Genomic DNA, 10,546 nt, shown 5'->3' with positions numbered 1-10,546 from the left:
TTTTTGTAATTTATGTCAATTATTTCCAGTATTATATTAATTATTATTTGAAAATGAATTATAACACTCCATTGGTTTTGCTTTGGTGGTGAGCTCGGAACATAGAGAGTTCTGAGTTAGGTTCTCCCTGTATGCAAGGCCCCCTGTCGGATGCTAGTGGACTGTTCATGTTGATATACCCATTTCTGATGCACTCTTTTTGCACTCACATTTTTTTTTCAAACTACATTTTTCTTTAATGTGATAACAATATAATTTCAGTGAAAAACATGTTATAGAAATCACAAAAACATAATCAATTACATGATATCAGATCAAATCAAGAATGTATGACAAACCAGTAGATAAAATCACTGTCTGTTTGTAAAAAAATAAATTAAAATAAATAAATGTACAGCATAAAACCCTTCAGCTGAAGGTCATTAGAATGTGGACTTTGTAAAACTAAAGCACAACTCTAACTATAAAAACATCCTTCATTAAGGCAGTTACAGTTATTGCAAAAAAATAGTTTGCAATGTCCTTGTGTGCAAAGAGTCTCCTCTTTCAGAGAAATACCTTTTGTACTTTGTAACACAGTTTCAATAAAAGTGCCTTTTACTTCATGACATACAGTATCACCAGCTTCTGAATACCCCTTTATAGCCTATCCAGTCAGAGAGCCTTGATACTGTATTTAGGAGGGTCAATCTGAACATGCTTGATGACTCCTGCCACACTGGTGGCTAATTTCCCATCTATTGCGCAACTTGTACATTTACATGAGGGCACACACAGCAGAGGGGCCCAGTTTCCTCATGGCTACTGTGTTCTCATTCCACTTCCTCTTGTTCTGGAAATCTTTGTGACAGACGGTGCTGAATTTCCCTGCCTCCACTGTCTTGTTCTTGTGGATGCGGTGCATCAGGATCCGGTAGGCCCCCGTGACAGGGCTCCTCAGGTCTGGGCAGCTGTTGTCCCTCAGATGGGTCTCGCTGATGCCCAGGTCCTCCAGCGCTGCCTTGACATCCAGCTCGTCGGGGCTGAGGATCCGGGTGGGCTCTGCCAGATGGGCAGGGGTGAGGCGTGCGGTGGGGTAGTCCTGGGGGTAGTCGATCCCCTTCAGCCACATGCTGGCCATAATCTGAGTCACGCTGAGGCGGTCGACGGGCAGCGGCTTCAGGGTGCCCTTGATGACCTGCTGGCAGGGCTCGGGCACGTAGGCCGGGATGCTGTAGGACCCCTGCACGATGCAGGTCTTGAGCTTGCTCAGGCTGGCACCGTTGAAGGGCAGGGTGGCAGTAACCATGAAGTAGAGCAAGATGCCCAGGGCCCAGAAGTCTACATACTGGCCCACGTAACCCTTATCCTTGAAGAGCTCTGGGGCAGCGTAGGGCGGAGAGCCACAGAAGGTGGTGAGGACCTCGTTAGGAGCGCTGACGGTGCTGAAACCAAAGTCACCCACTTTGATGCAGTAGCTGGGTGTGTAGAAGATATTCTCTGCCTTCAGGTCCCTATGGACAATATTGTTATCATGCTGAAAACAAAACAAAAGAGGAAAGAAAAATATTGAAACGTTATTAATTGCAGACATTAAATAGAAGGATTGGGGATGTGGGTCAGTGTTAATAGGTAAGTTGAGTGAGGAAACAGTTTGTACAGCACAAGTACAAAGCAACAATCGTTATCAGTTGTACCAACAGTATGCTAAGACCCAACAATAGATAGCATTATCCCCAAAATATCAATAGTGTTTGTAACTGACCATATGTTTGACTGCTGATAGGATTTGGGCGAAGACGAACGTGCTCTCCTGGTCGGACAGGCGCCCCCTGGTGCAGATACGTGAGAACAACTCTCCTCCACTGGCATACTCCATCACCAGGTATAGGTGCTTCAGGGTCTCCACCACCTCATACAGGCACACTATGTTAGGGTGGGCCAGTTTCTCCATGCAGGAGATCTCTGAGGCAAACAGCACGTGCGACCTCTTGTCCAGACGGTTCTTATCCAGGATTTTGACCGCCACTCTCTCTGGGCGTCACGATATGAGAGGGAGAGACAGGAAGAGACAGGGAGAGTGAGGAACAGAGTATCAAGCTAAGTAAACGGGATTTCTCTAAGATCTTTCTCTATGCTCTTTCTTCATCGACTTCCTTCCCCAACTCTAATCCTTTTTTGCTGTTCTCTATCTCTCTGTATTTATTAGTATCCTCAAATATGCAGTACACAAGATACACGTGCAAGAGCTAAAATCTGCTAGGATTAACGAGTCTCGTTGATGAGATTAGCTATTGTCTTCTGACATCTGGATTAACCTACTTCGGGCTCCTCCAGTCTTGCATGAGGCAAGGTGGGATGCTGTCATTCCGTTCACTTCAGAGTATAGGGTATACTCTGTATAGTATAGGGTTTGTCTCACCTTGAGTCAGGTCATGGATGCCCAGCTTGACCCGGGAGAAGTTGCCGGAGCCTATCTCCCCTCGGAGCTCATAGAAGGCCACCCGCCGGTCTAACATCAAGTCATTCATCACCTTCTCAGAGTGAGACATGTCATAGATAGCTTTCTCAAACACAGTGCGTTGCTTCTGCTCCTCCTCAGCCACAGAGTATTTCAGCATGTTCTCCTTGTTCTTGATACATATCTCCTTCTCCTTCTCCTTCTTCCCATTCTCCCCCTCTTTCAGGGACGTCAGAGAGAACACCTCTCCATTGCAGGCCTTATTCACTAAGATCACAGGGAGGGAGGGAGGGAAGGAAGAAAGGAAGGAAGGAGAGAACATTATAAGAACATAAAATACAGACGTCTACCACAAACTGTGAAACAGTGCCATGATGTAAAAGTAGACCCTGGATAAGGGTAATCTACCAGTACTCACATAGTACCTTTCCTTTCTCTGTCTTGTTATTCCTCGAAGTTTTAACGCTGTTCTTGTTGTTCACAGACATGACGATTTGTGTTTGTTTCCCTGGATACACAGGAATCCTTGTAGCATACGGCAGTTTTCAGATCACTTATAAAGTTCTAATCGGTCGCGAAGAGACAGGAGAAAACCACTTCCCACAGAGGTCGACCGAAAAAAAGTGACACTGCACACGGATTCATCAAAAAACATATGTCTGAAGCTGATCCATTCATCAAGTGTTATTTCTCTGTTAATAAACTGCTCCTGTTGACTGGATATAAATCCTCTTTGACCGCTGTCTTATGAGGACAGTTGTGACGGACACAGCCTCTCCTCTAGAGCGCCAAGTTCCAAACCGCTTTCCCTCTCTCTGTCCTCCTCTCCCTCTCTCTCCCTCTCTCTGTCCTCCTCTCCCTCTCTCCCTCTCTCCTCCTGGTCTGTCCTGTCAGAGTGTCGTCAGCCAGCCACCGCACTGCTGTTTCATCCGCTGTAATCCCTGTGAGGGACTCCTCCCACCCAAACAGGCTTTCCAGAGCCTGATGTAGAGTCGCCCCTAACCTGCAAGCTGCCAAACACCTGACTCAGGCAGAGGGGCTGTTTTCCATAACATTACATGTTGTGTGTTCTCCATATAAAATGTCATATATGGTTTAGTTCTCCATATAACATGTCATATATGGTTTAGTTCTCCATATAACATGTCATGCGTGCTCACTCACAACTACTCTGTAGGGCTCTGGTCAGGGGCTGGGGCGGTGGGGACATATGCGTATGTATGGAGGCTATATGTTGTCTATCTACAGTATATTTTAAGATGTAAAGACTGAATACCGATACAGACCTGTTGACACTTATGTGAGGGAACAGAGGTTAGAATTGTGTGTTGTCCATGTGTATCATTCAACAGTTCTCTAATCATGATTTTTTTGGGGGGGGATTTTGTTTATGTCACAAAATGTGCTTGTCTGTCAATTACAACTTATCCAAGCTGAATTAAATTATTTCTCACTTCCAGAGTGGTATAAATACCATTTAGCAAATTAAGGAGTAAAAAGTGCAGTGTGTTCACTGTTATATGTAGTTGTTTAGTGTTTATTTGAGTAGGGACAGATGCAATAACACTGATTCCTTGAAATGTACAGTCAGATGCGTTACACCATAACATGTTAACTTGCGCTAATTTACAGTGTCCGTCCCTAGATACGTATACACTGTATACAACACACATACACATGTATGACAACTTAAGACAGATGGTCTAATAGGTATTCTACTCCTATAGATTAAATTCAGCAATAAATAATACAGTCATTGGGTCATCAAACTAACAATAGCAGTGCTATGACCCGGACACACACAACAAGGCCAAACAGGGGACACGTGTAGTGACGTTAGCTGGGCTGTATGACCTCGGCCACCCAGGCTTGGTTCATGAGTTGTCAAGTGCTCAGCATGAAGATGAGCTGGGATTCATACTGCAGCTGGCTCAGTAATCTGACTCATGAGTACACGTGCAGGGCTATATCGGCCCAGACACGCCTACTTTATAATTCAGCACTGCAACACAGATTTAATCCAAATTGCTAAGGCAATAAGATGGATGGAGTGAAATGTAGTTTCTTTTTTTTATGGGGTAGCACCATAATCTGTTACTTGCATGGATAAAGAGGATGAAGTGGGGAAGAGGTAAGATTTCAACTGTGAAGTGTAACAATAACACATTTTGCAGTGACATACAGTACGGACATGTTTGGGCCATGAAAGTGAACTAAAAAGACAGAAGAATCTCCATTTTAGTTTGATCCTTTATCTTCATTTGACTTTGAAATCCCCATTTCAATCCAAATGCTGCATGAAGAGAACAGCCTGGCAGTAGAGGCTTCAGGCCATTATCATGGAAAACATGTTGATTTGAAACACGAACACACACCATGCATGGGGTCTGGAAATCCTTAGATCTTGGAATGTTCTTTCAGGAGAATTTGGAGACATGAATTTCAGAGTCAAAACAGTGATGATACCATGCTCTGTTTATTGTATATTCAACTGTTACAGTTTCATCAACTCATAATCAATATTGAAGATATTGTCAATGAACAGTAATTTTGAATAAACACGAAACGTCTGATGAAGCATTTGCTATCACTTGATGAAGAGGACCTCCAATTGAAACTGCAGTTGGGTATCGGCCTAATCAAGGAGTCTGAGAGCTGAGGTGTAACCCTAAGCAGCTATCTGACTGGTGGAGCCAATGGGCCAGGTGAAAGTGGGAGGATGAAGACAAGACATCAAAGGATCATTTATCATACAGATTAATGGGATTAACACCAGTCAGAGGATCCACACAATGTTATACTGTGTTAAACAAAGACTCATTCTGAGAGATGTTCTTCCCCTGAGCATTGTGAGAGAGAATGCATTTGTTGGCCCATATTGACTGAACATCTGTTAGCGTTTGGCATTTGGCTTCTATAAGGGGTATTTTGATTTAGAATCTGCCTCCTAATCTGTGATGAATAAAATTGGAATCTTCAGTCAACTTCACATCTATAACCCTCCCTGATATTCGAATACTCGAATAGTTTTTTTTTTAATAAATTCAACTCTTTCCCTCTGTGTCAAGAAAATAGAAGCCATGGGATTTGGAGGGCTGTCCGTGAGAGGCCTCAGCCTGACCATTTGGTGGCATGTTGAATAGACACAGAGGTGCTGGTCCCCTCAGGGAGGGGGGTTCCGCCCCCATGCTGATCCTGTTTATGTGCTTAGGACAGGTTTTGTTTTAAGTTGAGGTGCTAAACACCTCACCCCCCTGAGATAAAAGATGATTAATGCCTTTGAATGAGAGCAGCTTAATGGCTCAAAGCTACTTAAGCACTTCATTAAGATGAGGATGGGCTCTGGTCAAACACACTAACCTCTGGGATCCCCTAGCAGAAACAAGCTGAGGTGAAAACTTGATACTTTGGAGATTGCCTTTGATGTGACCCCCGCCTAAAACACCAGCCCCACAGGGGCATTCAGCATGGAAATTTGATTAGTTCTCCCTTTTTAACTTCTGAACCACTTGGGAGCCTTGTTCCCCAGTGACTTTTGTGACCAAAGTGATCCCATATAAATATCAGAGGGGGCTGAGAGCAGAGGGACACTCGGGTTCTGGCAGCTGTGCTGTGACGAGGAGTATTTGCCATGGATATACTGCAGCCGTGCCTACTACTCATTCTGTGGGCCCTCCATCAAACCTGTAAGTACTAGTTGTCTTTCTCTATTTCCCCTCGCTCAATAATGTACAGCCATGGTTATTGACTGACTGATGGGATTTCAATCAACTCAGCGATATACTTTATAATCCCCTTTGAAAATGCAGGATAACAGGAAGTAAAAGAGGCTGCTAAACTGGGGACAGCAGTTGTGACATGTGATGTGTAGCTAATATTGATGTTTCCTGATGTTGCTGACTTCTAGAGCCTTGTAATTTACTTTGTTAGAAGTCACATGTTTGTGATGTGTTTTTAAGAGGGAGATAAAAGTTTTTTTTTTTCTATTAGAAATAAATCTATAGTTTTGTAGCAGATCAAAACAATCAGGCTGAGAATATTAGTACCAATTCAAACAACCGTCTTAAAGCATATTTGTCATTTGTGAATATATGTCTCTTCAAAATGTTGGGATGCAATGTGCCCAAGAATGATGTTATGTTTTAGTAAGGGGATCAGTGCTTTGGCAGATTATCCACTGCTTCTGTCACCTTGTGGAGTAGGGTATTGATGTGTGTGTTTGTGTTTCTGTCTTTCAGTGGCCGCAGTGTTGAATAAACATGTGGAGCACAGAAACCTGTTCACACAGAGAGCCTGCTGCAAACGACAGAGCCATTTTGTTTACATTGGTCAAGGTAAAGGATCCGTCAGCTTTGAAGTATTATCATGACTGATATGCTTTTCCTGTTTGAAAAATTAAACAAATTAATCTTTATTCCCTATTCAATGTCATTGTGTTATCACAATTACAATAGGCTTATCTATATTCGGCACTAGAATAAAAGTATGGCACAAAGGTCGAATCTATCTATACTACCTATTTTAATGGTTCATTTTCCAAGATAAGTGTCATGGTGGAGACTGAAGGCTTATGAGTGACATTAAATGTAGGACACTATTGTTTCATATGAAATCATTGTTTACATTTTCTCCTCAGACATTTCAGGCAGCCCTATAAGTGTGGATGTGGGAAGGTGCAGGTCACACTGTGGAGGTGCACCTAGGACTTCACTTGACTCAGGCCTGCAGGAATACTCCAAACACTCATCAATGCTGGAATACCTCAGGAGCAAAAAAGTAAGTGATGGGGGTCAGTGTAGTTCCCCAAACCACCACAAGAGAGAGCTCTAACTTAAGCGCAGATAGGGAGGAAAGAAAACATTGGCCAACTAAACATTTATATTTCATAAACAGGAAAAAATAACAGCATATGTCATCTATATCTATGTCTATGATCTTGTGATCACTTGTGGCTATCAAATATTATTATCATAATCATTGTAATATCATTATTATTATATTATGACTAACCCTACCAAGAACCAACACCCTCATGTTCTGGCATGTTGTATCTGACAACACGATTCCCTCTACAAAAGGTGAGGCTGCGCGAACCTGCATCTTCAGACAGTACAGCGAGTTCGGGTGACATCCCGTCCTGCGGAGTGAACCAAGTCTGTGAGCCGACTGGAGTGCGTGTGGATCGGGTGTTGTTATTTGAGGGTTCGCGGGAGGTGGAGGTCATCGTGGACTGCCACTGCGAAGCGAAACTGACGCAATGTGTGCGTGTACCCGCGCTGAAGACCTACTTCTTCGAAACCCCTTATGAGACAGTCATCGACGCTGGAGGATGTTCGGCCGCAAAGAGCTCTCCGGGTGTGTAGGCCTTACTCTACAAACAGTCTTAAACCAAGCTACAATTGACCACCAATCTAATAGGCCCAACAATTCTGCACCCATTCTCACGATCAAAAAAAATATTAAGACTTCACAACAAAATATATATATATTGTGTCACTCTGCAACCACACTCATCTTTCATTGCACTTTTACATTGATGAAGGTCAATAACCCTAGCACAGTCTTCACATTCTTCTGGTTTTTACAAAGAACAAATTACAGAATTTACAAAGCACACAGAGTAGTAGGGTAGTAGTCTAGGGGGTCAAGGACATAGGGCATGAACAAGTTCAAGAGTTGATTATGATACAGTGTCATCAGCATGTTACTTTTAAACAGACACATTCTAACATTTCATATCTTTCATTCCCAGAGGGATTTTCCTGTGTCCCCACTAAGTTTGACTCAGCCCTGGTAGAGACTCCTAACAAAGTGGACTTGATCCAGACTGTGGAGGCCTGTGAGCTGAAGGAGAGCTGCTACAGAGTTCCATTTTTGGAGTATTATTATGAAATAGTCTACGATGCCGACGGAGTCAAAGAGGAGAAACTGAAGGTGAGTTACACTCATATGTTTGATGTCAGACTCAGATGTCTACCATAGAGCATCATTTTCATTGAGACAATAATGACGAACTTGTCTAAAATGAAAAAAGCATTTCCAGATCTGATTGACTTTACCATTTTAATTGTATTCACATCCCTTCACACCCATCTATTCTGGTAATCGAGTACAGAGGAAATTAGTGATTCTAGCAGGGTGTCAGACTCAGTAATGAGGCATCTCCATTTGTCAGACTCATGTGGAAGTCAGAGCTTGATCCATTTCCCCCCCCGAACATCCAATCCACTACCCGGTGGTTGGCACCGCACATGCAGATGTACTGGAGGTGTGAAGGTCTTTAGGATGTCTGGGTCATCTGCCTGCTTTCTACACATATTGCAACACACAGGAAGATGTTCAATGTCTTTTTGGTATAACACCTTGGCTATAAGATATCTATAGGGGTGTTTCTGCAATTGTTTCTTCACATTTTTTGCATAGAAGAAACAAAAACAATAATTTCAATAATCTCTCATTGTTAGTTTTTGTATTGGGCATAAGGAGACACACTACTTAGCAGAACACATTTGAAAACTTGATGAAGGGTTTCACCTAACTCTGTACATTGGTACTTATTTTATGATGTTTTAAGCAGTACTGTGAATGTATGGAGGGAATCTAATTCCAAAGTATGTTTCTTTAATCTAAACCGTCTGCCATCCCTTTCAATGAAGGTGTGAAGAAAGCAAACACAAATGGTCACTGCAGGTGTCAAATCAAAGCACTTAACATGCTACGTACTAGATCCCCTGGAGCCCCCCTCCCCCTGAGTGGCCAGGCCAATATTTGCAGCCTGATGCCTGGTGAGCTGATTGCCTTGTCTCTGTGTTGCTAATTTACCACAGGAAATAGATGTGGGCAGATGTTTGGGAGGCTGCACCACAGGAAACCGATGTCTTCTCAGGTAAGCATAAACATATCAGCTGTTACCCCAGTAGCACCCCAGTTCTCTATCCATTACTTGGATAACAGCTGCCTGTTAGCTCTAACACCTGGGAACACCCATAAAGTTTGGCTGTAGTTTAAAGGGGCAATGCGGGATTGCTACATTCCATTTCTAGACTTTTAAATGAATTGATTCTTGAATAATATAACTTATAAATTGCTCATGAGCTTAGTTCAACTGTCTTACCCAATCAGAACCAACAATATAAGCTTGTTTTACTCCATTGTTTGTAAACAATATAATTGTAAACACACACTGTATAGCTTCAAAACATGGTTATAACTATTATTCAACAACTATTATGATCTCATGTATGGTCAGTCCTTGCATGCATAGTTCTGTCTATGAAATTGAGAGTAGTTGAGAGTGCTTACATTTCTCGAGCCCCAGCCCTAAGCTGTTTACCAAAAAAAGTGGCAGGGAGACTGCTTTGTTGTTGTTTGAATCCCAGATTGACTCTTTAAACACTGCTTGTTTGATTTCTAATTGAAAATCCAGCGGTCCATTTTCCATTGTTTTCACTTTATTTTGTTGTATACCTGCATATTGGAGCAATATCTTAGCAATTCAAATTCTAATTGTTAGATGAATAGGCCTACATTATACAACTCTATACTGATGTAGTTATACTGTAATTACTTTATGATGACGTTATATATGTGTTTTACATAGAAATCAATGCTTTGTCCCCCAAGTGTTCTGCACATAGTTAAAACATATATTTATTTTCCGTATTTAAGGAGTCCCTTGGATGCAGAAGTGTGCCATTTGTGGGCAGAGAGACCAACCAGCACATGTGTTCCTGAAGAGTATGAAAGCCACATGTTCCGCAACCAGCATGGACAGATCCGCACCATTCTTTCCATCACTTCCTGCCTGTGCCAGTCCTGAGCATAGCGCCCTCCACTGGATTCTAAACAGACTAACATCCCCCCAAAAGTGTCTTTGAGACATGAACTCAAAGGTTGCTGTCCTACAGGACACCAGTTCCCTTACCAACACAGTAATGATGTATTTTCAATGTAACAATTTACTTAAGATATTCTTGTATTATATGTAATATATGTATAAAATAATTTTGTAAATAAAATTTATTCTGAAATTATTGATTAGTCAATCTACACAGCCTAACTGAATCTTGAAAATGGCATTCAGAAATATGCATGTAACCACTGCAA

General features: G+C 42.3%; 2 protein-coding genes across 2 annotated transcripts; one reads left to right on the top strand and one right to left on the bottom strand.

Moving 5' to 3' along the window:
• Positions 1-757: 757 nt before the first annotated feature.
• On the bottom strand, positions 758-2,928 carry LOC310819204 (serine/threonine-protein kinase NIM1-like; the record flags this gene model as incomplete). The annotated part of the gene is made up of 4 exons (XM_083690448.1): positions 758-1,516; positions 1,745-2,013; positions 2,402-2,707; positions 2,859-2,928. 4 exons carry the CDS (start codon positions 2,926-2,928, stop codon positions 758-760), a joined length of 1,404 nt encoding a protein of 467 aa, XP_083546574.1.
• Positions 2,929-7,482: 4,554 nt separating this feature from the next.
• Positions 7,483-10,328, top strand: pnhd (pinhead; the record flags this gene model as incomplete). Its single annotated transcript, XM_083690447.1, has 4 exons — positions 7,483-7,795; positions 8,193-8,374; positions 9,268-9,326; positions 10,109-10,328. 4 exons carry the CDS (start codon positions 7,483-7,485, stop codon positions 10,257-10,259), a joined length of 705 nt encoding a protein of 234 aa, XP_083546573.1. The 3' UTR covers positions 10,260-10,328.
• Between the last annotated feature and the right edge of the window lie 218 nt (positions 10,329-10,546).

This window comes from Argentina silus, assembly GCF_951799395.1.
Source record: "Argentina silus genome assembly, chromosome: 18".
Taxonomy (NCBI): domain Eukaryota; kingdom Metazoa; phylum Chordata; class Actinopteri; order Argentiniformes; family Argentinidae; genus Argentina; species Argentina silus.
Note: the sequence above shows the minus strand (reverse complement) of the source record. Positions and strands in the feature narration are given on the sequence as shown.